General features: G+C 44.2%; 1 protein-coding gene across 1 annotated transcript in view; it reads right to left on the reverse strand.

Annotated features, from left to right (window-relative positions):
* LOC146181711 (uncharacterized) overlaps positions 1-27,293 on the reverse strand; it is a 222,109-nt gene that overhangs the window by 104,412 nt on the left and 90,404 nt on the right. The window contains exons 3-5 of the mRNA XM_084575835.1: positions 17,778-17,884; positions 9,486-9,603; positions 8,032-8,085 (exon numbers count right to left, since the gene is read on the reverse strand). Of these exons, the coding sequence (XP_084431961.1) occupies positions 8,032-8,085; positions 9,486-9,603; positions 17,778-17,884 (279 nt within the window). The remainder of the gene's footprint in view (positions 1-8,031; positions 8,086-9,485; positions 9,604-17,777; positions 17,885-27,293) is intronic.

Raw genomic sequence — 27,293 nt, forward strand, 5'->3', positions numbered from 1 at the left:
AGCTGTCTCTTTTGTTACGATTCTCAGCAGTGACTGATCACAGTCGTGTACAAGAGCCCAGCGCTTCAAAATTCCACATAACAAACACGGTGCAAACCATGCCGTTCGTTCAGTTAATTCTGCACGAAAACGTCAAGCCTTCTACGTCAAGCAAGGCGGACGTTGGAGAAGAGAGGGGCGGGGGAGGAGCGTTGAGCCCCGTGACAAAAGGTCAAGCCAACTTTGTTGCGACAGCCTCAGGGCAACGACAATTTGTGCGAAAAATCCGACGCCGCTGTCTATGTTGCCGGTCGGATTAGCCAAGCGCGTGCCGAACACGGCTCGGGCACCAACCTACCTAGCTGACACGCACAAGGGCACGTCGGGAAGTGGTGGCCTCTGGCGACAAAATAAACATCCAGAAAAACACTATCATAGTGTTGCTGGACGCGCAGAGTTTGGTTCGAAGCTAGGCACGGTGCGGAGCGGCTAAATATAAACCCGCGACGTCAGAAGAGAGCTACGCTGCTCCACTGGCATCAGCGACATTGACGGGACATATATCGCAGCCGCGCTCTTGGTGCTCTCGAGTTTAACGAGGCGGATTAGGGGTGACGTGCGTCGCAGAAAAAACTTTGTTGGTCGGAAAACAAATCAGCAAAATGTTATGTTGGCAAGCTGTCAAAAAGTAGATGCTGTAAAAGTGAAAGCTCTGCCAAACAACTGATTTACTTATTTGGTTATTTGTGCATTGATATTTATTTGCTTCGTCTATCGTTTCTGTCATTCTTGCTTTATTTTCTTTCTTTCGTTATTTTACGCACTGGGCTTAGGAAAAGAAAGATAGCGGGGGCCGATAACAAGTGAAGTAGTTCAAGAACATGCATATTACAGAAACAAAGAGTGGAATAAATACTGATGGTTTAACACAGTTAATCCCCGAATGTCGTGCAACAGCAGGGTTGTATTTGTTGTGTCTAAATTATGAAACGTTATTTTACGGCGCTAATCAGGTGGCTATGCTTCTAGACCACAGATTGCATGGACTTCTATGGTACGATCTTCTTAAAGAAATGTTTTTATTGACGATTGTGTTCCATGCGAATCACACTTTGCACGAAAACCTCTGCGTTCATTCCTACTGCGCATGGTACATCGCGCGCCCATTGTCGAACACAACCAGTATTCCGTAGAACACATCAAAGTTTACCGGCGTTTTATAATTGGTATACAGGAGAGGAAAAGCGCAGTATCTGTCACACAAGTTCTTGTGGACACCTGAAGTCCCTTGGGAAGGTCAAAGGGTTAATCGGCTTCAGGCATCTGGTTTCTGCGAGAATGCGGGTGGTCAGTTCATTTCAGTCGTTCAGTCGTGTCCGACTCTTCGTGACCCTATTGACCATGTCACGCCACGCTTTCCGGTCTCTCACTATCTTCCTAACATCACATAACTTCATCTGCAGTGCCTCGAGGATGCCATCGAACCATCGCGTTCGCTGCCTACCCCTTCTCCGGCAACCCTCAACCTTTCCCAACATCAAATCTTTCTCCAGCGACTCCTCTCTTCTCATCAGATGACCAAAGTAGCTGAGCTTCAACTTTAGTATTTGACCCTCCAATGAGCAGTCAGGGTTTATGGTCGACAATATTGACTGATTTGATCTTCTGGCAGTCCAAGGAACTCTCAAGAGTCTTCGCCAGCACCACAATTCAAATGCGTCAATTCTTCGGCGGTCAGCCTTTTTCACAGTCCAACTCTCGCATCCATACATCACAACTGGAAAGACCATAGCACGAGTTATACGGATCTTGGTTGGCAGACTAATGTCTCTGCTCTTTACTAGGCGGTCAAGGCTAACCATTGCTCTCTTTCCCAGAAGCAGGCGTCTCCTAATTTCATGGCTGCAGTCTCCTTCCGAGGTAATCTTGGAGCCCAAGAAGAGAAAATCTGTCACAGCTTCCACATCTTGTCGCTTGATGCTCCAGGACTTGATAGGGCAAGACGCCATGGTCTTTGTCTTTTTAATGTTCAGTTTAAGCCCAAACTTCTCACTCTCTTCTTGTACGCGCATCAGAAGTCTCTTGAGTTCCGCTTCACTTTCTGCAACTAAAGTGGTATCATCCGCATATCTAAGGTTGTTGATACGTTTTCCAGCAATCTTCACTCCAGCTGAAGACTCGTCCAGACCGGCCTTCCTCATGATGCACTCTGCATATAGGTTAAATAGGCAGGGCGACAGTATGCAGCCTTGCCTCACTCCTTTCTCAATCGGAAACCAATCAGTAAGACCATGCCCAGTTCTGACTGTGGCCTCTTGCCCTTCATACAGGTTCCTGAGGAGACAGATGAGGTGAATTGGAACTCCCATCTCTTGGAGAGCTTGCCACAGTCTGCTGTGATCTACGCAGTCAAACGCTTCCGCATAATCAATAAAGCAGAAGTAGATGGGTTTCTGGAACTCTCTTGCTTTTCCATGATCCAGCGAAGGTTGGCAACTTGGTCTCTAGTTCCTCTGCCCTTGCGAAACCCAGCTTGCACGTCCGGAAGCTCCCGATCCACATACTGCTGCAGCCTACCTTGGAGGATTTTCAACATCACCTTGCTAGCATGCGAAATAAGCGCGATCGTGCGGTAGTTGGAACAATCTTTGGCACTGCCTTTCTTTGGAATGGGGATGTAAACTGACCTCCTCCAATCCTGTGGCCACTGCAGGGTTGTCCAAATCTTCTGACATAATGTATGCAGAATGTTAACAGCGTCATGGTTGAGGTTTTGAAGCAACTCAGCTGGAATGCTATCAATTCCGCTAGCTTTGTTCTTAGCAAGGCTGGCTAAGGCCCATTCAACTTCACTCTTCAGGATGCCCGGCTCAAGATCAGTTATCACAACCGTCTTATGTTGGGTTTGCACATTCGAGTCCTTCTTATACAGTTCTTCTATGTATTCCTGCCACCTCTTCTTTATCTCTGCGGCTTCAGTGAGGTCCTTGCCTCGTTTGTCTTTTATCACGCCCATCTTAGCACAGAAGCTTCCTTTGATATCTTTGATTGTCTTATACAGAGCTCTTGTGTTCCTTAATTGGCTGTTGTCCTCAACTGCTTGGCACTGTATGTTCAGGAAGGCATTCTTATCTCTCCTTGCTTTTTTCTGAAAATCCGCATTGAGAACCTTGTATCTTTCTCTTTCCCCCATAACTTTTGCCATCCTCCTTTCCTCAGCTATTTGCAAAGCCTCTTCAGATAACCAGTTTGCTTTCTTGCATTTCTTTTGCTTTGGAACTACCTTAGTAGCAACTTCTTGTATTATATCACGAACATCAGACCACATCTTTTCGGGCTCTTTGTCTTCTAGATCTAATTCTTGAAATCGATTCCTCACTTCCACAGCATATTCTAATGGAACTTGATCCAGATTATACATGAAAGGCCTTCTAGTTTTCTGCGTTTTCCTCAATCGAAGCTTAATCTTGGCAACAAGAAGCTGATGATCGGTGCCACAATCGGCCCCGGGCCTTGTTTTTACTGCTTGTATAGCGCTTCTCCATCTCTGCCGGCAAATAATATAATCGATCTGATTCCTGTACAGACCGTCCGGTGAAGTCCATGTGTACAGGCGCCTCTTGTGCTGTTGAAAATGAGTATTCGATGCGGGTGGTAGATGCTGCTAAAATGGTTTAGTTTAGCTTATGAGACTTAAACAAACGACTCTGGCTATGAAAGACGCCGTAGTGGAGGGCTCCGGAAATTTCGACCACCTGGGTCACGTGATTGATTGAAGGAAAATGCTCAGCAAGGCGGCCAAAGAGCGAGTGATTTGTGATCGGGTAAGAGAGCCAGTGATTATGTGTGTGGACTAATGATGGAGTGAATTTATGATGGGACGAGTGGATCAGCTAGTGAACAAGGCTAACAACGGCAGTAAATGATAGAGAGATTGAGTAAATGGTTCAGCAAAGAAGAGACCGAGTAGGCGAAGGAACAAAAAGTGATAAACCCTGTAAATTGCAAAACTTGAGCGAGCGCTTTACTCAGATAGCCAAAAGAATACCGTTAGTTAGGTCGGTCAGTAACTTTCTTCAGTACGGTAAACATTGAGAAATGAATGGTCAGCTAAAGGCAGTACAGAATCAGTTACAGGCAAGTAGGTAGATCTAGGAAAACATTAATATATCGCAGAGGCGCGATAAAGCGATAGGTCCCAATTGTTGTAAGTGATAAATGTAAGAAAGCTTACGAATTCTCAAATTGCGCCATATTTCCGACTGCTGCGATATATTTCTGCGCCTTTTCTGGTCCACATCACCTAAACAGTCTAGATAAGACACTGGGATTTTTTATCGACTCATACAAAAAAGAACAGTGAGGCCTATTGTGCTTCGCTTTAAGCGTACGACACGACTGCTTTATTAGAGAGTTTTAGCACACCGGAGCAGTACTAGCGTACAGACGTATACCAGTTTACCGGATGCCTCCTATGCTCTGGTTTGGGGCAAGTGTGCCCACTGTGCGTGCATAGGACGGGTACGATAAACCGGTATGCATCTAAACCTAGCACACGTCCGGTATGCTAAACCTGACCAATGTCTCTCGCCTGAACCTTCCACTGATGATGCCAGTCTTCTTATACGTAATTTGTTACTTTCTTATACACAAACCCCTTACAATTTGTCGCTGTTACCTGATCGATAATCATACATATTCATTCTTCAGCTACCACATTACATGCACGCGCATCGACATAAGTATAAAGCCCCGCTTTAATCAAGCCCTATACGAAAGTTGCTGAGCAGTCTTGAGGTAGCACGCCTGGCTAGGGATGCAAAGGTTTAGTGGGTTGTATTCCCATCCTAATTTTCCATCTGAAAGAGGCTACCTAAGCTGGCAGCTACTGCCAAATCAGTGTGATGTAGTGTCATGACTTCACACATTCTGCCAACCAATCAAGGCCCTGCTGTGTCACCTACCCCCTTCCACCTTTAAGAGGTATGCGCGTGATTTTGTAGCGAAAGCTGCACTAGGTTTTTCAGCGGCGCATTTCCGGTAAGCGTCACTAGACACTACTGTGCATACGCCGTAACTATACCAACTAGTTGCTCCAAGCCACAAAAGAAGAAGGGAAGAGAGAAGAGGAAGCTGGTTAAGAGGAACAAGAAGATCCGGGAAGAATCATGAAAATACGCCGAATCGCTGATCACACCATACGTTTTGCAGCCAGTGCATCGGCGGCGGGAACGTTGGAGTCGGACTTTGTGACTAATCCTTTGGTATCTATCGCTACGCATATCCAGGCCTAACCGAATTGAGCCGCAATCAATATGCTTCGGTCACAACACTGACAACGGCAAACTTTCTGGGAAGTGGTGCTTCTAAGACTAAATCGGGTTAACTTTACGCTCAAACATTACTTGTTCTGAGCCGTAGAATTTCTTTAAAGATTATGTACAATAAACCATGTTTTCAAAAACAGTGGCAATAGCTTTAAGAGTACTGTCAGCTGACGTCGATGTGGGACCTGGTGGAGTGCAGGTCTTTTTTTCTTTATCTAAGTTAATTATCCCGAAAACAGCGCGGTGCCTCATTAGAATAATTGCTAAGTGTCCTCCGCAAGAAAAAGACTTCCATTTATCAAAGCCAGAGGCTCGACGGAGGACAGGAGGCACTATCGTCTTACGCGTCCCTCGCTAGAATAGTTCATTAATCTCGAGCTTCGTAACCAAAACAAAAGTATATTTTATTTACCTTCAACTAGAGCCATTCTTCTTGGCAAGACCCGCACCAAGCGACGTCACATCGTCTTCAAAGACAAAAATTCTTGCGTGACTCCACCCTCGGCAGCGCTAGCTTAGTTCCAATTCATAGAGGCCGAACTGGAATCCGACGAACGAAAAGCGCGAAGAGTGACGATGAGGCAATGCGGCAAAGAGCCGAGAAAAGGAGCATTCCCGGCTCGAAGCGGCGCGAAGCGACTCCTTTAATTAAGGAACGACTTCTTTGAAAACGAATTTTTATTATTTTTTTCCCCTGTTTGCTCGCGACAGAGGGCGGGACCAGAGCTGCGCTCTATTCAATATTGCGGAGAAAGAAACGAAGGAAGGTTTCCGCTCCCAGACTCGGGAACAATAGAGAGATTTAGCGGGGCGTACGAGTGTTGGTCCTGTCGCAACACAATCATCCCCAGACAAGCGAGACAAGAAGCGCTCGACTGGCATGCTCGTTTCAAGCCTTGAGCCGTTAAATGCAGAGTTAGTTCTAGCCCTGCGTTCCAGAAGCAACGCAGAAATTCAGCGTGACGTACGCGAAGCATTATTGCCGGGACACAGTCGTAACCCTGAGAACCATGGAGAGAGACAAAAGCAAGCGTCTCTTCTCTTCAGTGCCGGGTCGCGTGAAACAATAGGGAGTTTTAGCACTCCGATGGAGGGTAAAAATAGCTTTAGTGAGGCGTACGTATGCTCCCATAAAAAAAAATATTATCAACACTGACGTAAGCGGAAACTATGGCGCTTGCTGCGAGAACTCTTTCGCAGTTGCGTTTAACTGAAGAATCGATCGCTAGGCTTCACTTCGCGTTAAAACTGTGTACAGCTCTCGAGCACTCTTCAGCACACAACGAAAGGTTCGGTTTGACAAAAGCTGGTGGTTCTTGGGTAGTGTTCTAATTCCCACAAGGCGTTTATGTATAAGTGGTATTACATTCTCGCAACCTTTGTCTGTGGAATTTAGCTTCTCAATGATATTGCCACTTTGGGACAGCGGAGTACCTATACACTGCTGCAAAACAATCCCGCCGACTCTCTACATACGAGTGAAGCGCGTCTTAAGACACAGATATGCACCGTTCTCTATCATTTGGAGGGACCAAAGTAAGTCCTACTATTGAACATAATATAAAAATAGTGCATCGTTTAAATGGCGTGTATTTTGTCGTGCCTTCTAGTTAGCTAAAAGACTTTCCCAACGGCGAAATTATAATGCGAATTTTTTTCCGGTATTTTCCCCAGAAAGAGTCGTGAGACTTTAATCGAAACTTAGGGAGGCACTTGGGGAAACTTGGGAAGCCTTTGAGTGTATGTTGCAATAGCGTTAATGACATCAGCACGCAGGTAATTTTGCTGATCATCGTTCATGTACATACAAATTTTCTATTTCGCTTAATAACTCAGGCCTTATTTTCTGTCTCTATTGTCTCCGCATATTCATTAGCATATTCGTTAGCTGGCCTACTATGCAAAGGACCCCAGAAACCAAACATTCTCTCCCCCCCCCCCCCCCCAATCTGAAAAGAAGAGCCCGATTTGACAGCGCCAGCCATGTAATGTACGTCGTCTCGTAACGTCACCACAGCATGCTATCCAATGAGCACTCGGTATGGCAACTGCCAGCTACCGCCAGCCAGAACAATGCCTGTAATTTTTCGCTCACAACACCCACAAAGGGGTGAACTAAACACATATCATAACTGCAACTTGTCATTTGGTTCTTCCGGCGTAAGACTTAACTTGTGCAAAAAAGCAGATCATCACCAAAGGCAGGCCAGACGATTCGTTTCGGTCAGAATGATGCTACTGATTGATTTGTTAGTGATTTGCATTCTACGCATGCGAAAATGCCAAAAAGGAACTGTGCGTTCGTGACCAGCAACCTATTTTAATTGTGTTTTCTCTTTTGATTCGCCATCTAACATTCCGAGGCTGCGAAAACGCTGTCGTGGCCCTAGAGTAAAGTTTATTAGAAAGAGCGAAAAATGTTTTTTTACTACTCGCGCTAACGAAGTAATCCTTAACAGCGGGCTGATAGGGGGCTCAATTTAATGAACCATCGGCATGCGCATCGGTAGCAATAGTTTACGAGACGCGAGACGAGACAAAATATATTGCGCTTCCAAGAAATCGATTCACCTGTAATGAACCAAGGCATGGAAGAACGCGCATGTTTTGACCGCTGGTAACTACACCACATGACTCGATCACGAGTAAGGGCCAAAATTTACTTTTTTTTTTTTCTTTGCTGTAGCTGATGAGCCTTAATAATAGAAGGGAACATGCCACTCACACAAGGCGGTAGGAAGCTCTTGGCCTTCAGGTCCATCTCTTGGAAGTCTTTCACCTGAAGGGGGGAAAATAAATGTTTGTTACATTTCTTTTCTTTTTTTACTTTAATCAAGGCAGTTTTGTACAATTTGACACAGGAGACACGACAAAAGACCCGACGAAAGCATGACACGAATATGGAAGCTAGCAGTGCCAGCAGCACACGTGATGTTTATCATACCCTTTCCAATCATTCACGCACAATAACAGTTCATGAAAACGATATACAGCTGCAACAATCGATATCTATTTAGAGCATGTAATTTTCAAGAGAGGAGATAAGAGAGACAATCTGTGTAAGATTGCTGTGCCTGATATGCTGAAGGTGCCTACAGAGTTTCAAAATCGCGCGGAAAAAGAGCCGCACGCTAGAAGACAATGAAAACGTGAGAAAATCTCCCAGCTCTGATAGTACTTCTAATTAGTCTTCTGATTTTAAAACATTAGAAACATGAGAAGCTTTTTCCCATGGTAAGGAGCTTAGACCGGCAAAAACACAGTGGCTATTACAAAAAGAATGTGGCGGGAGAGTGCGTCATCCTTAATAACGCGTGTAGCACGTGCGCATAACAAACGGGATAACATGTTACACGAGCACTGGGCAGACACATTGAAAAATAGTCATCCCAAGACATAGCTCGTACTCAACTATGTTACCTCCCATTGTTGCATATTTGAAAAAAAAAATATTATTCAGTAAATTTGACAAGTTTCAATTGAAACTAAGGGCTCGTTTCCTGCTCCGTTACCGTGTTAATGTCCCTGGACAAGAACGACTGGGAATCACCAGGCTATCCCCAACAGACGGTTCTAAAGGCACAATGCTCTTTTTTTTTTCTTGCTCATTTGAAGACAGGCGATCGTTGCTACAACAAAGTCGTTCAAAAAAGCAATATGTATTGTTCAGCGTTTTTTCCCATATTGATGATAATGAGGATGATGATTAAGAGCTTGAAGTGACACATGGTGGATATGACCGCGATGAAAAGCCGTTATTGCACGACACGTACGCCCCCTGCCCCCAACCTGTACGAAACGGGTTCGACATCTTTGAGTAACCAGCCCTCAGCATGTGAAGAAACTGTCTGAATTCATGCATTACATTAAAACGTCAGTCCGATGGTCCAATGCTTCAATCGAAATCCCGAACGTCGCTCGATCTTAGACGAAAAAAAAAAAAAACAAAGAGTCCTTAAAAAGCACGTGACCAACCTAACGTCACCGGTATACAGTGCTATGGGCACGTACAACGTCAAACGAAATGGGGCAATGGGAAGAAAAAAGAAAACAAACTCGCATGCATCAGAACCAATATATGTCCTTTGGACTCTTCGCTTCTCTATCGCGTTTTGTCCGACGCAGACAGTACGTCCTCAACACAATGGGGAGCAAGCAAACATAGAAGGTTTGTAATACCTGGGTGAAGTTCCTGCCGACGCTGCGAAGGAAGACGTACTCCTTGGGGACCACGTCGTGGCCCAGCTGCCGGTCGATCTCCTGCCGCACGTCCACCAGCCGGGCAGTGGGCAGAACACTGCGAATTGATCATCTATTTATTTCTTGATTGATTTATCGATTTATTTATTTTTATTGTCTGAATATTTATGATTTGATTGATTTATAAATATATACATAATTAATTATTATTGATTAATTAATTATTAATAATCAAATGATTTATTTATTTATTTATTTATTTATTTATTTATTTATTTATTTATTTATTTATTTATTTATTTATTTATTTATTTATTTATTTATTTATTTATTTATTTATTTATTTATTGATCAGCGTTCTTCATAAAAAAGCAATAAAGACTGTCAGAACTGGCGTATGCAACGAGCGTCTAAAAGAAACTGCACCAAATTCAAATTTCAATTACTTTCGAGGGGTTAGCTTCCAGTTTAAGCATGCGAAATATTTTGGCGCCAGCGGTTGGAAACAATGGTGCAATTTGCGATTAAAACCGCGACGATTATCAGGATTATCCGCACCACACAGCGACGGGGGGAGGGGGACGCATGATGACATCACTGACAGTATCGGTAGGTTTCCCAAAAAGACATGCTTGGTGTGAAGCAGTTAAAACAACGCTACTGACAACAAAGCCCTAGAAACGTTGTTGGGCGGCATCAGAAAAGGCAACGCAGAATGTGGACGAATGCAATGAAAATAACAAATATTACCGCCTGTGACGCCATCAGAGCGCTTCTCTGCAGCCCTTCAGCGCTGTGTGGAGAAGCTCGAGTTTTAATCTTTGACTACGTCACCGGTTTGAATGCTTGCAGAGAAACGCTTGCTTGCGCAGACGTCTATGGCATACTGAGAAAACGCTTGCCTATGAGACTTGGTGGCGCCATTAAAAACCGCTAAGAGCAATCTTCATTTGCGCGAAGATGTGGCGCCGTCACCCTGGAGGCAGCTGGAAGGCAGCCTAGTAGTGGGCTACATGGACTCTTCCTAAATATTTCTTACGTGAGAGGTGCGAAACAACGCCGTCCAGACTGGTTCTATTGCATGCCGCTATAGTTTTGCGCATACTCTAAATACTTGTGCAAAAGGCGGATTAAAGTTGATGTGCATCGGTAAATCAACCCAACACAACGGCAAAGACGCCGCTTGCATTCAGCGAGGAGCTTTTTTTAGCTAGCAAAGGCCTAACACTGCATTGCATGTGGCGCCATCTACGGCGAATTCAGCATATAAATTGTGGACACGAGCATATCCCGGTGGCCATCTACATAGAAGCGGGTATCCCGCAGTCCTGTCTGTTGCGCACACTTTAGGTTCTAACTGAGAGTTTGAGCCACTTTTAATGTACTTTTATGAGCAACGCAGCCACTTTTTGCTGCCTGACAAACTTCTGCATACACAGCAAAACCGTAATGAAAGTTTTTACAACGAGCCAAAATTCTATGCATTTAGAATTCTTAAGTATCCTTTAAAGACAAAAAATGAATGGAAGCAATGTCCAGCCAAAGGGTTTTCAAAGTGCAATAATTGGTTTCAATATAATGGGCACAAAGTTCCTCAAGCCGCTAATGAGCTAAATTTACATGACATTTACGAGGTAAAGCTTTGCATCAGCGATACTGAAATTGTATAACATTCATGTAAGTGGAAGCGACGGCAACACAATAAAAGGGAAAGGTGAAAAATTTACTCTTCTCTGATCATGAAGGCATTGTCCTCTCTGAACTCGTCTCTTTAAGGTCAGAGAAGCGAGCAAGAAAGAAAATGCTTGGACTACCAGGTTTAGGTACCTCATTGGGTCCAGAAATGTACGAAGGAAAGCAACCGTACTTGATGAAATACCACATTTAACTCGTGCCATAGCGCACATTTAGAGTCACAGCGTAGCACACCAAAGAGACCTCCAAACCATGTCATCCTCACAGCCTCCGCGGAAGCTCGGATCTTTTCGAGGGCGACCTTTGCCTATCGCCGAAGTTGAAGCCTAATGATATTCTTCGGGTCACCTTAGAGATAAAAAGATAACACCCTATGGCAGCTGGTAAAAGTAAAAATTACGCATTAGTGTTCAGTGCTTTCAACTGTAACACAAATATCATAGCCCTAAGCTAGCAACTTTTTTTTGATACCACTAATAAGGCTGCATACTTCCTCGGTAAAACGCCTGTGCTCTTTGAATGAGTATGTTGCGCAGTGAAAGTAGGAATAAATGCTAAAAAACTTAATTCCAAATGCTAAAAGCTATTCCAGATAGACAGATAAACTGCAAAAGGGAGGCTTGTTGGGTTAGTTGTTTCATGATTAGAATAAAAACAGCGTGCTGTTTTTATTCTATTCTAAGACAGATACACAACACCGTGTATTTTATTCGCTGTACAAATTTAATCCATAACATGTGGTCTATAGATACTGCTTTGGGCGTTTGGCTCGCAAATACTTGAAGTTCATGAAGCGTCATTGTAACCAATGTATTGCATTGCAAAAACTCGTTGCCTCGGTGCACTGAGTTAAGAACATACCAGGGTCCTTATTCCGAGTTTGCGTCGTCATAGAAGTGTCACTATCCCACGTGACCTCGAGTCATCTGATTGGTCGAAATGCCGGAACTGGGTGTTGCCAATACGGAACCGGAATAGGCGGCCACATCATATTCCGGGGTTTCCACCAATCAGATTACTCGAGGACGGGGAGATAGCAACACTTTCGATAACGATGCAAACTCGGAATACGGACCCAGGCGTGCGATAAACAGTGCTTAAGTGCAATGACGCGAAAGCGTTTACGCGTCGTCATTTTTCTACTTCCTTTATGCACTTCTTTATTTTTAGATTTATTTTTATTTCTGTATTCACTGTTCCTTATTTGTTGTTATTTAAACATTTTTAATTGTTTATTTCCCGCAACGTTCTTTGGCGCCCTTACGCTAGACAAGGACAATTTTGGACACGTTTGCAGGAAGTCAACGTAGAGTAGAATTTATACACAGATCTTGTATGTAAAAGTCCATGATGTTTTGAAACATGCAGACTGTGGTGCTGAAACAGAATTGGTGTTTAGGAACCTAGCCCAAATGAAAGGATTACATTTTTCAGGGTCGGCAAGCGGCCTCCCGAACTTGTAAATATATATGTGCTGTATATTTTGGAATTATGTACACATAGCAATCTAGAAAAAAAAAAGTCAACGTAAGCTAGTGGTTAGTACGTTCGGCTCGGACACGGAAGGATGGGGATTTGATTCTTGGCTTAGACATTTTTTTTTTTTTTTTCAATTGTCCGTTTGAGCAAACATGCTCTGTTGGCATGCTCTACGGCCCTCTCTGGTGGCGCCTCTAAAGAGACACTCATGAGAAATAAATCAATGCAGTTTGTCAGCCCCGGAATAAGAATTTTGTACCTTGTTTTCGATGTGGCGGTGATTTCAGCGGACATTTTGAAATGTTCGCACTAACTATTGTATAAAACTGATTGTTACTACTAACTCCACTTTCATCGTCTCCAGTTCAAACATCAGTTGAAAAAGCCTGCATCGAAATCAAGAAAGAATGAGATATTTTGTGAGCTTCATGTGCCTCCTATCATAATTATATTGTCAGCTTATAGGTTAATATTTATCTCAACCTGTGCAAGTCAACAAACAAAAGTATGTAATCATGAATAATGATGAGCATGTACACATTTACATCCTGCCGCTAATTCAAATACTTGAATGATAATTATTTTACATATATTACTCTCAGTGCACTTAATGACAACAAACCTTAAACATATAGTATAAGCATTCAGTGCCATCAAAACAAACATGATTGTGAAGTCTAACGCCTTCGTAAACACACCGTTTGAATGAAGAATTGTCCAACAATACAAAAAACATGGGGCGTTGATTTTAATGGCCTTGGACAGCCATTTTAGAGATTTTCCATTTCTCTACGCCCACACAGCAAGGGTCACTGACCTTTGTCGCACTAAACACGCATTTCCACCGGTAACATTCCCATCACAGCATAGCTCGAAAGCCCATCATCAGCTCTCTTGATCGCAGAACACTCCTGAAAATGATCCTCTGGGACACTTTATATCACCGGCCGCCCGATTCCAACGCGAAGCAGCCCGTTTGAAAAGCGTGATCACTGTCGTCCTAGAAACGGAGCCCTGGGGCGCGGGAGTGCTCAGTCGCAAATTTTCAAACAGCATAAATTGCCTGCATGGGTGGGCCCCCCACTTGCTTGCTTTACCTATACGTTTCTTTTTTCGCGCGGTCAACGGCTTCCGGTCATTTGCTCCAACCGTGAAGCAGGCTCCGCCATCTGGCGGAAAACGATCGTACTGACATGCTGACGGAGTGAGGCCGTGCGGAGGTGGAGAGCCTCAGAGATGTCCTACTTTTGGCTCAGGGTTTTGTTCGAGTTAACTTATCTGAGGCAACGAACACGTCCAGCAGCACTCACAGGCCGAAGAAGTGAGGAGGCACGGGCGAGCGGGTGTCGAAAGCCTCAGAGATGTACTACATTTAGCTCAGAGTTTCGTTCAAGCGCCCGTGAATCTTTGAGGCAACGCACATGTGCAGCTTGCTCGGCAACACACTCATTTCCAGCGATTTTATAAGCGGTGCTCCCTAAACTTTTCTTTAGGCATTCGATTGACAGTCTGAAGTCTTGTAGTCATGGAGGAAGGAAAGAACTTAGGAGAGGCCCTGACATCACTTTTTTGAAGCCGGCATGGCCACGCGGCCGCGCCGGGACTGGACGCTGCAATGTATCTCCTCCTCCTTTACCCTCCGTATTTTCTATCTCCGCGACGCACACGTATCTCGGGCTCTTAGCAACGCTGTTGATAGTGGCCCGAGTTTTCATAGCAACAGCGTCGCCGTTGCTAATGGCCCGATTGGCTAACCCTTCATTTTGACGTCACTTCCGCCACATTTTCTCCAATGCATTGGGAATGGCAAGGGCCTCTTCTAAGTTGTTTCCTTCCTCCATGCTTGTAGTTCTTGTAAGGGCTTCATGGAGCCGTTACCCTGAGTGTCTAAAAAACTAATATTTCAAGAGCAGGATTTTTCACGATGTGATAAAACACTGAGCAAAAGAAGTTCGTTCAAACAAGATTACATGCTATTTTAACTACCTCGAAAGCCCATCTTTGGTCTTCTGTGTAGCTGGATGTCAAGTCAGTAAACCGAATGCAAGAACTCAATAACCGATCACTTGCTCCTATAACCAAGGCTGGTTATGGTACGGTAAGTCACTCGCCGCATGTGACGTCATGCGGTGAGTGACAAAATTGGAAGAGACTAACCTAATTGAAAACCCATCCAGTGTGGCTCTAAATCCATGTGTTTACCAATATGACAGACTGTAGACACAGGTATTGGAGTAATAAAGACCGCCTCAGAGTTCCTCATTGAGCACTAACAGCATATCATAGAGTGTTTACCGCGTGTTGCGTCTACTAGAAAGCGGCCATGAAGGCCGCGATCAAACTCACGAAATTGGGATCAGCAATCGATTAGCTCCAAAGCCAATGAGCCACTACGGCGGGTCCAATACGGTGTGTCCTTGCAGCAAGTAACCGCTAATCTTGTTAAAGTAGCCTCCTACACTTCTAACTTGCTAGTTAACGCAGCATTCAGTTGTGGTTATTCATTCTATCTTCCCAGGGTTAATTCCCCAGATTACAGCAGTGGTTGTGGGCTTCTGCTGGCAAGCACCTAATCATCACGAGTTCAGCCCCCAGCAGCCGGAAGGCACTTCGGCAGTGACGTAACAGGGAAAAAAGAATGATGCGCTGAGAATGCGGTGAGCGACAAATACATTGAAATAGACTAACCTAATCGTATACCTATGCAGTGTGCCTCTAAATCTGTGTGTATGTTTGCCAAATTACATTAGCGTAATAATGACTTTTTTTAAGTTTTCCTGCAGCAGAGCAAGAACCGTGCACTTTATGCTGCCTTAATAGAGCAGTTAAAGAGCGGATCAAGTTAGCGCACAATCTTTGAACTGCCTAAAACAGACATGATAACAGAGGAAAACGGCCCAAACACAAATCTGTGTATAAAGACCACCGCTGCAGCCTCTGACTCAAATGCTAATCTTTGTCAAGTTCAGATCTGTGTGTGTTAAGAGAAAGTGCTCTGTAAATATCATAATGGCTGCGTTTTTCATGACCGAAAATATTGACGGTGCAATCGGGGTTAGGTAGAAAGCGGCATCATGTGATACCACCCGGCTGCCGCAGATACCGGCAGTGTGAGGACCGCCTTGCCTAATCACTTAACCGTGATGCACTATTTTATTTTGTTGCGCGTAACATTGCTTTAAATAGAGATAAAATCATATTATTAGTCGTAGTCGTCATCATCATCATCATCAGCCTGACTATACCCACTGCAGGGCGAAGGCCTCTCCCATATGTCTCCACTTAACCCGGTTCTGTGCTAGCTGCATCCACTTGACCCCTGCGAACTTCTAACCTCATCCGTCCACGTAACTTTCTGCCGCCCCCTTCTACGATTTCCTTCCCTTGGAATCCAGTTTGTCACCCTAAGCGACAGTCGGTTATCCTTTCTTCGCACCACATGTCCTGCCCATGCCCATTTCTTCTTAATTTCCACTAGAATGTCGGTAACTTCAGTTATTTCTCTGACCCACTCTGCACGCTTCCTATCTCTTAATGTTACCCCTACCATTTTTCCTTCCATAGCCCTCTTGGTTGTCCTCAACTTAAGTAGAACTCTCTTGGTTAGCCTCCACGTTTCAGCCCCATAGGTGAGTACAGGTAAGATGCAACTGTTGTATACTTTTCTCTTGAGCGATACCGGTAAGCTGCTAGTCATAATCTGCGAGTGCTTGCCAAGTGCGCTCCATCCCAATCTTATTCTTCTTGTTATTTCCTTTTCATGGTCCGGATCTGTGGTTACTACCTGTCCTAAGTAGACATATTCGCCTACTACTTCCAGTGCTTCCCTACCTAAGGTAAACTGCTGTTCCTTCTCGAGGCTGTTAAACATTACCTTAGTGTTCTATTATTAGTGCTAATAACTAAATCGATTTACCAAAGCAATATTCAAAGGTGCAGGTAAACTTGCTTGCTTTGTCGGTTGCAATAGTCTGTGCATTTCGCGAGTGGTCCGTCGACGAAGTAGAAAAAAAGAACTTGTATCTAGCTTCGTTCAACGTCCTTCAAGTCTTCGCACTGAAATTGCTCAATGCATTTTTTCCACTTTTTTTCTTCCCTGTACACATTCACCGTCGCTTTGTGTAACACAAAATAATGTTTACAGCTGGTATTTATTTCGCACTTTCAAGGTTTACGTTTCGCTTTTAAGCCTCTGGTGCTCAGACGTGTACCAGTCACGTTTATAACGACCCCTCGTAACGACAAGTATTACTGCTTTAGAAAAATCTAATTCACATCAAGGGCAAAAATAGAAATGGGTTCAACAAAGAGGTTGGTAACTCTAACATTACTACTTTTCGTAAAGGTCTGCCTAGGTATTACCGTAGCAGATAGTTATAGAATACTCACATGCGGCCGAAACGCGCTTTTTGTATAAAATAAACTGATTTGATTGAAACGCGCCTAAATTTCGGAATTATTTCCAATTATAGCAAGTACGCATACCCGCTGCAGTTTTTTTTTTTTTTTTTTTTTTTTTTTACAGTGGTTAGAGCCTTCGGGTACTGCGTCGGAATACCCGGGTTCATACCCAGCTACGGCGGCTACGTTCCAATAGCCGCTAAACGCAAGGCACTTGCACGTGCTTTGCACGTTAAAATGCCAGTGCACGTTAAAAATTCCGAAGTGTCCTAAATTCTCAGATCCCACCACTACATCGTTCCTCAGAGCCTGAGCCTCTGAAAGCTTTAATCGCTTTGGGACACAAACCCCCTTGTCGACAACCTCGGCCCACTCTTTACCCGTTGTAATGCGCAATGAAGACGTGGAAAGCCCAAGGCTGCCTTCTCCCCTCGGATGCATTCGAGTACAAAGCCGACAATATCTTCGCCGAGAAAGCAATTCTCTAAGCTCTACCAACCTCCTCCTAGAAATTTCCTTACACCATTCGTAGATGTTCCAAGACAGGCGAGGTATGTTATGCGTCAATTCTTTGCAAGCGGCGGTTTCAGATATCTTCAATGTTTCATATTATTCATCATATGCCAACCGTATCCATTTAGTCCGAAGTTAATGATATTCGTCGAGTATAAAAGGAGTGAGCTAGCGGCTACATACCGGATAAAGCCGGCGGATATGGCGTAATCCACCACGTGGTTCCGAGCCAACTTCCGCTTTCGCAGCCATCTCTCCTCGGGGACGATGTACACGTGCAAGTCCACCAGCTAGAAAAAAGACAGGAGAAAAATTCTGGACAATAATTTTTGCCATGCAAAGGTTTTAACCACTTTGCGCATGCCCGCGCGCGCTTTAATTCATTGACATGAAAACCAAACGAGACGGAAAATAGCAACCGGCTTTCAGTTCGTAAATCAGCATTCAAACACCAGATAGTTCGTCTAGCAGAGCAATTATGATCTAGGACCGATATATACCCTCGCATATTAACTTCTCTAAGTATTTATAGTCTGCCACCTATGGGTACAGTACAGTCAACAGCTCAGCGGAAGAATATGCATCATCACTCCTAGAGCACAATTGATTCCGCTTAAAAAATGAAGCAGCTCAAAAAGCAACCACTGCTTCCAGCTGGAGCACGGACCAATTTTATTTTCATGGGGAATTTTTTTTTTCCTTTCATGGCGTTCTACTAAAAGACCACATCAGTATATAACGCACCGCATAACCACATTCTCCAAACTGATGCATTTAATATGTCTCGTCATAAGTCCTGCGTCTAATAGTATCGCGTTTGAAATCTCGGTGCCGTGAAATTCGAAATCGGATTAAAAGGAAATCAACGTGTTTGTGGAATCGCATAGCCCGTATGAATTGCAGCCTGATCACGGTGACCGCACACACCACCATACTCCCTCACCAGGACAAAATTTAGCCACCCTGGTATAGTGGTGGGCCATCACCTCCTATTGATACACCAGATAGCCTCCGGCTCACAATCCCCGGCGGCTGCGTAGGAATTAAGCACGGTGGAGGTCAGACCTGAAACGCATATAGGACCGTGCTAAGAGTCCCTTGCTCTGCTCAATCAGACATTGCCAATTAACAAATATTTAGCGCTTTAACGTTATGGATTTGGGTTTGCATAGCAAAGCATTTTGAGGAACTGTGTATTAAGTGCGAAGTCATGGTGATTAGTGATGTTATATTTTAACACGTTAATCATACACAGCGCCAATGGGTGGGCACGTGCTATTTTATCGCTGCTTTGGGATTATATTTTAACACGTTAATCATACACAGCGCTAATGGATGGGCATGTGCTATTTTATCGCTGCTTTGGGAATATACGAGAACTTGTGTAGGCTTTCTTAGCGTTAATGATAGAAGTGAAAGTTTAGAGCAATACTGTAACACTGACTAGTGTGCGGCACGTTCTTAATTAAGTTTGATAGTAGTTGCTACTGACCTGAGTGCCTACATCCAGCCATGCTAACCAGGCATTAAAAACCTTCTATGAAGACTTCAACGGTGATAAACAGGGTAAAAGCACATTAAATTGTGCTGATTGGTAACCTAAAAACCGTAGTAAATAAGAAGTAGGTCGGTGGTTTGGCAGTGAGGAACCATGGCACAGTTTCTAGAAGTAGCAAGGTGAGGTAATGTAGTTCGCATAACGGTATGATTTAAGGCTTACAAACAAATTATTCTAATAATAAAGATATAAGTAAACTATAAGTACACTTGGAAGAGTCCACATGGGAAGACTAAAAATGAAATTAGGATTCGTACAGTGCGCTCACCCAGGCATTGTGTAGGATGTAAAAGTTCTCGGCAGGGTACAGTGTAGCTAGTGGTCATAGTGTGAATAGTCAAAACCATTCCGCCACGTTAATCATACCATAACCATACCATAGTCAAACCATACCATAGAACCATAGTCAAAAGGTAAACATTCCGCACACAAACACAGTTGCCTATTTTAACTCCTTTCTTCCCCGCACCTGTAATGATTGGAATAACCTCTCTGCATCACTAACAAGTATAACTGAAGAACAAAAATTTAAATCCGCGCTGCAATCTTTCTTTTTTGCCTAGTTTTAAAACTTACTGTATGGTTATTTGCATAACATCATTGTATACTGTTGCTCATTATATTTTTATATTGTTGTTTTTAACACCTATGCCGTTTTCCTAAATTTCCTAAATTGCACATGTACCTTGTTCTTTTTTTATTTGCTTTGTTTTTCAGATTTGTACGCTTTTGTTAACCTTCTGTTCTATATATATATCCTGTATGCGCCCCTCCCCTCTGTAACGTACAACTGTACCCTGAGGGTATTATAAATAAATAAATAAATAAAAAAAATCTATACACCACTTACAGCTATATCATATCAGCTATATAGCCATACCAGCTATAATTAAAAGTAAGAGGAACAGAAGAGGAAATCAAGATCATCGTTACGTTAAAAATATTTGGTTTTAACTATAAACACGGCTATAACAGTATTCGAACAATGAACGAGCGCCCCTGAAGTATAATTTCGAAGTGTGCTACAGAACAAGACGACAGGATAGTTAGGCAATACAGCGGTAAGATTTCTGAAGATACGATAATTTAGATTCGAAAACATCAAAGCATGAAAGTCTCTAATAGACAATCCATAACTGGCAGACATTTAAATGGTAATGCTCGCGGTGTAACTATCATGATGAAGCATAATAGGAAGGAATTGAGCATACCCTCAAGCAGCCAGATAATGTTAAAGAAAACAAAAGTACCCGAACTATTTAACCGACACTTAAGCACCGCCTTTAAGTTATGACGCGACAATGAGAAATTGCTTCCTGCTACCCTTACTGGTCAGCTTTCGCGTACATATACGTTGCTAATCGCCTAATCGCTAATCTCTTAATGTCCTGTAATCTCACACATACTTTGCATATAGTCGTAAGATACCACATTATGTCAAAGATCTCATGTCAAATAAAATACTTTACAACGCTTTCTGCGCACCGGAAATTTCTTCTCTCCATTTACCTGGTAGCTTATTCACGCTGAAATTCGTCACACTGATGAGTTACGACCGCCTGTAATTTAAATATCGCGTTCGAATGGCTTGTTTGACTTGTGTGACAAGACTCGGTTAAAAATCTGCGTCGCCTGCGGTGTCGGGGACCCAAAACAAGCATATTTTCCACAGCTTATTCTGCTTGCGCCATTTGTAACATACCCGCGAAATGATTTTACATTGAAACGATGAACATTGGTAAGGAAGTGAGTAAACATTCTTAAACAGGTAGTTTGAAGATGAATATTTGACTTATTTAACAATATTCAGGGGAGTAAACTTTATCAGTTCTATTACTCCCCTAGCGAAAAAAACGCTATGAGTTACAATAACCTCGTACAAATTTCTCATACTAAACTCATACAAAACTCGTATAAATCTCACATATTCTCATAAAAAATTCGCTCAACGTATTCGGAATATATGAGATTGTATGAGACTTGTTATGAGTTTAGTATGAGAAATCGGTATGAGGTTATTGTGACTCATACTGCTTTTCGCTTCGTGCCTGTTGAAATAAAATTATATCGTTTCGTAAGGACGCCCTAGAGGGCGCCACCGGCATCAACCGTGCGAAAACTGCGTGTTTTATGCCGCCTATATTTCAGACTGCCCTAATTTCTAATCAAATCTACATCGCTTAAGCGTGACATCGTAAATAATAGACGGCAGTGCGCCATATATGTGACAAATTTCAGCGCGAACAAGCGAGGGGTTTAACCGAGAGAAACATTTTGAGGTCCTCATTTAGCATTATAACTGTCCGTATAACGCCTCGGTTTTATCCAAGGCTTGCGAACGTGCGTGCGGGGGCTTAGGTGCAACGTGTCTAACTGCGGATTAGGGTCCTCGAGGGTTCGATGACTATCCCACTCTCCCATATTGAAGGCGAAGCCCGAATTGGCGGCGCCTCTCAATGGGGTCACGTCACGTGGTCTCGTGACGTCATGCAATTCAACAACCTGTCACAGCACAGCAGTGTCACGCGCCAGCAACAAAACTGCCAGATGCATGCGCCTAATTTTTCGCTCACTACGCCAACAACGATAGCATTGACGCCGGAACTTCTAGAGAAAGAGCCATTTACCAATATCGCGTTAAAACCATATCTACGCGCTAAAGGACAAGTAGGGCGATATTTTAAACACGTAGAAAAATTATCAAATTTTTCCGAGTGTCTACACATGTCTATACTGTAGCCAAATAATCAAGGATGACAAGGTTCCAAGCTATGCAAAAGAGAAATTGGACATTCTACTGCAACCTAAGGAGTAAGTAAAGAAATCTCTTAAAATGAACTCAAAAAAAGAAAGCTGGTGCAGAGGACAGCACAATAGCAGCATTTGTGAAAGACCTTAAAGAGAGTGTGCTAGATCCGCGGTCGCTAATGACCTCGACAATAGAGAATATAGTAATAACAGCAACAGTACATTAATCTTTATGAAATATATGTCTACAGGGACATATATTATTACAGACCGATCAAATTATTGTCCTTTGCCTATAGGGAGCCTGCGCCTACGTCACAGCGGCGGCCATTTTGTGGTGGACGAAGCAAGGTGAAAGGCTGCCGGCATATCTAATCGTCTTATTGATATGTTTCGGATTCCACTGCCGATTCTGGGCTGCACCATAATATACCATAAACTAGCGCCCGTGATGTCGTTTGAATACCACCTAAGACATTTTGAAGGAAAATATCTAGTAGAATCAGGGCTACCCTATAGACTTCAATCAAACAAAATACTATAGGCAGGGATTCGTATAGGCTACTCGATAATAGCCTTTATTCACACTATCAACGAGGTGACGGAGAACTGCGAAGGATGTAACTAACCCCTGTATTCAGACTTCTTAAATTACGTGAAAGCCTGATCCAGAACTTTGTGATCCCCCGATACAAAGGGGAATGGCCGCATCAGCATCAGTCGAAAATTCAGCAGTCACGAAGCCATTGTGCATGCAGTGTATAGAGGGGGCCATAATGCAAAAATACTAGACGATATTGTCACGTTGTGGTTATGGCAGCACAGCACACAGCAAAGACAGTGGTCTTTCTAGAAAAAATTCCGCTGTCTTGCGTCCACAAGAACAATTTGGCGGTGATGATGGCAGCAAACGTACTGTACTGTCATTGAACTAGAGGCTGCTACTCGCTGGCGCGCAAGAATAAAAGCTTGCAAGAGAACTTCAAAAAAAAGGCGCGAAAGTCAACTACAATAATCTAGAGAAGGTTGAAGCAGCCCTATGAGGCTGGGATTATGCGAAATAAATGCGGGCTTATCTTGTGCAACAAGCAAAGTGATAAAATCATGTCCCGACGGCATTGAGCCTGAACAGAGAGACCAGATGAAACTTCGAGGCAGTATCAACAGCGGCTACGCAATAATCACAGTCCTCCGTGAGGAAACTAATGAGATCCCAAATAAAATTGGTGTAGTTTGCAAGCTTTAACATCCTAACTAGACTCAGGTTATGACAGACGCCGTAGCGGAGAGGCCTCCACATAAATTCGACCCCCTGGAGTTATTTGCGAATTTCAATGACGACTTGACAAAGCTATCGTAAATTTTGTTCCTCATTACCGGAGCAAAGCTTCATCACAAGAAAAGTTACGCAACTAGCCTTCAACTCGCATTGTCTCTACCTTTATCTGCGTAGCTAGGATAGGAACTTTCTCTTCTCCCCCTGTTGCCGTTCATGTTGTATCAAGACCAACTAGCCCACATATGTCTGCAATCTTCTCGATTGAGATTGTTTCCTGTAAGGCTTTTATCGTTGCTTAATTAATTCTTTCCAATGAATTTAATGTGATAGCGTTAAAGGCTAACTCTGCGGAATTTCTTACGTTGTCACGAGCACTGATTAGTCTATGGGCTTTGTACCGTAACTAGGCCACATTACATCACACAGATAACAGGAGCTGCCAGCTCGGGTTTCACATTTAAAGCAGGAATTATGGGATAGGAATCAAATTCCCAGGGATCTTGGATGCCGAGTAAGGTACACTAAGGCCGCACAGGCACGTCCGTGGGGCTTCGTTAAAACGAGGCTTTACTTGTCGTGTGGTTGCTTATATCTGGTAGCCGAATAACGAGGTATTGAAGAGCTTAAGAAATGCTCTAAGCACAAATTAAGCGATTGGAAAGTAAGCGAACGAAAACTTCATTCCCGAATGGGGAAGCGCAATGGCAACCACAGAAGGGAACCATTAAAGCAATCGCGGCATCCACTAAAGGCCGGGTTTAAGTCTCCCCTATAAGTATTTCTTGCTGCTCATTTTGTTCACACGTTATCCCGCTGCTCATTCCTACTCAAGGACTAAGATAAAGGCCATCACTATCTGTAAACAAGTTTTCATTCTTAGATGCTTGCTTCAAATGGCCGCAACTGAAGTGAAGTATGCCTTATATGGTACAGGGGTGAGCAGCCTTGTTTATAGAGCACGCCGGCGGTGCACTGCGGAGCAAGTTAGCGCCATCTAACGTTAAGGCTATGGACTTGTGTTATGCGCCTCGGGCGCCTATATGGCAAAAGCACAGAGATGATTGCTCATCCCTTCCTTGCTTCCTTATCCAGCCCCCCCCCCCCTCCCCCGTGAGTCAGTTTCGGGCCGCCAGCGCTGCGTTGCCTATATTTGTGACGATGGCCAGGACGTCGTCAAACCGCCATTGTTCACGAATGTAACGAGACGGCCAGATAAACAACCGTTACTGATAGCGGCATAGCAGTGATAACGGCTTCTGCGATGCGCCACTTGCCGCGGCAATAATCGGCGTGTATCTGTGCTGCGTATTTAACTACGAAGGACAGCGCACTTTGCGTCTGTTCCGCGCAATCACTCGCTATCAGTTGGTTTTTAAACAGGTGATCATCCGATATCACTTGCACCTGCTTGCCTACCTGTCTAGTGAAGAAGAAGGGGGGGGGGGGGTACACTCAGAGGCGAACCATGTGGGCAGGAGCTCGCGCAGCAACCGGAGAACACGAGGAAAGGAAGGGGGGATGGTGTCGCCGGAGGCAGCGCTAGCAGCGACTGACTGATGCCGCTGCCGCCGCTAGCGAGAGTAGTGGTTCGCGGAGAAACGCATTGGTTTTCCGGCTGCTGTTGAATATTGTCAGTCATGCGCACAGAAGAGGACAAGGAAGTGCAAAAAAGAGGCTCTCCAGAATAGAGGTTGAAAAAGAGGAAGCTTTCTCTTGTTTCAGTTGGTTAGTGCACCAAGCTAAGGTGCAGCATCATTCTGTAAATAAACTTAACAATATTGTTCAGCACGGCCCCGGCGGCGTGAAGCGCAAGCACTGAGCGGAAATGAGGCCGGGAACTCAGGGGCAGAAACCCCTTTATTTTGGCCGCGCACGAGTAGGGGACATATAACACAAAGTCCAGCGGTAGATGGCGCTGGCTTGCTCGGCAGCAGCAAATCATCATCATCATCAGCCATGTCGGCACGCTTTAAACAAAACTGCTCCCCACTGCACGGTGAACCTGCTTCGTTAGCCGAAGTTCAGAAACATACCGGTAAGCACGAAACCTAACAATCGATCCCCGTTAAAATGCTTCAAAAAGATACCAGGATAAGAACCTGAGACAAGAGCCGTAGACTCGAATCGATTCCTGGGAATGAATTATACGTTATATCGTGCTCCGATCGTTAGGACGCCCGGAAACGCTGCTTTGTCGCAGCCTCGGTGGCTATTAATATTTGCTCAGAGCGGATTCGGAGGCTACTCACAGTGCCGAGGCCTCGCGTGACTGCGGCACATTGCGCGTCCTTGTCATGGGGTTGCCGACTTGCTCCGATCCTCGCCGGCACCGTAAAATACTTGCAATTCGTAACGTGCTCCAAACACGCATGTTCCCAGTGGTAATGTGGAAAGGGACCAGGTGGTTGGAATCTGCCGATGTTAATGGTAAATGGGAATTTTTATGAAGAAGCAACATTGACTGGGACAAGGCAGAGTGTAATGAGCGGAAAAAGAATAATTTAGACTAACTGAGCTTATTCATGGTGTGTCCGGATCTCAGCAAAAATCTGTTTTATAATCTACTTCTATCGAACTGTGGTCCCCAGCGATAAACGTCGACCTTGCATAGCTCCTGCAAGGTCTCCTGCTCACAGGCTGAACGCCATAGACGCTGTGGACTTCGGCAAGTCTCGAATTAGGTGAAACCAGAGTCACTGCGCGTGGTCTAGATGCTTTAGAAGTGGGATTGTTTATATAACACAACATAACACGACACTTTAGACATAACATGACACTGTTCGTGTCTCCTGTCTGCCGTCTCCCCTTGGAATCCTCGTTCGTGTCCAATAACCTTGGTACTCGCTTAATTACTAGCAATTTCATTTGTGCTCCTATGATCTCATACGTAGTCATTAACATACAGTCGTAAGATACAGCGTTATATGAAAACTACCTGACTTAGGTATAAAGTCCCGCTTTAAACAATCTGTACGAAAGCACTCGCACGGACTTCAGGTAACGTGTCTAACTAGGTAGCCAAAGGCCTTGGACGGCTGCATTCTGATCTCACTAAAAAAGTATGCCTCAAGGATGTCAGCGCCGACCAACCGTCACGTGGTCTCGTGACGTCACAAAAACCGACAACCAATCAGCGCCCGAAAATGCCGCCGGCCAGAGTAACGGCCGGGATTTCTAACTCAAAGCGCCGACGCCGACAGCGCCACCAGCGGATTTTCTGGACAGAGGGTTGCTTTCATTGGATGAAATTAAAAAAGAGCCCATTTTCGAGAAACAACTTAGCGTCCCCGACAAACATGTAGCAATCATTGGTTACGAAAACAGGAGTGCAAAGGATCCTCAATATCGGCAGATTTAGGTAGACCACACACCCTCCTGACGCTATCTGCAAACAACCAGGCCTAGTGTCGTACTTAGATCCGCATGTGGTTGCCCCAGTTAACGCACAAAGTAGAGCATGTAGAGTTAAAGACAAACATTGCGAGGGAGGGGCGGGGGGGTATTTAAGTCTTCTTGTGTCCGATAATGCGAAAGCATTTGCGCTTTCGTCCGGTTGTTTGTTGGCCTGCTGCTGCTTCTGTTCACGCTTATGTTTGTACACGAGGCTTTGTTCTAATTTTGGTTCAAATAATTCATCCACTAGAGGCGATTTTACTCAGCTGCAAGCGTCGAAGCGTCGTGACAAAGTGGCAGCATCCCCGTCTTGCACTCCAGTAGCCCGAGTCCAATTCATACTCAGATTACAATTTACATCGCCTTATTTTTATTCTATAATCAGTTCGGTGGACACTTTCTGGTCACGGAAACTTTACACACCACCCATGATCCAAGAAATGCTTTCGCCTTAAAACATCATACAAACGCTCTTATGAGTAGGCCGTGAACTTGTTCATGCGTGGTTGGTTCTCAAAAGGCAGAACATCTAAGCAAACGACGCTGCTTCAACAACGTGATTGGCATGCACGCAAGTGCCCTCTCCAGATTTCCGCTCTGTTTCGGCTCTGCGCAGCTACGAGGAACAGCGGCCGTTCGGGCTAAGCTTAAACATTTGGCAAACTGTACTGGCTACACTCTAAACAAGAAGTTAGTTACCAGGACTTATTGCTCCACTTAG

Source organism: Amblyomma maculatum, chromosome 8 (genome assembly GCF_055883805.1).
Source record: "Amblyomma maculatum isolate TAMU_Amacu chromosome 8, ASM5588380v1, whole genome shotgun sequence".
NCBI classification, from domain to species: domain Eukaryota; kingdom Metazoa; phylum Arthropoda; class Arachnida; order Ixodida; family Ixodidae; genus Amblyomma; species Amblyomma maculatum.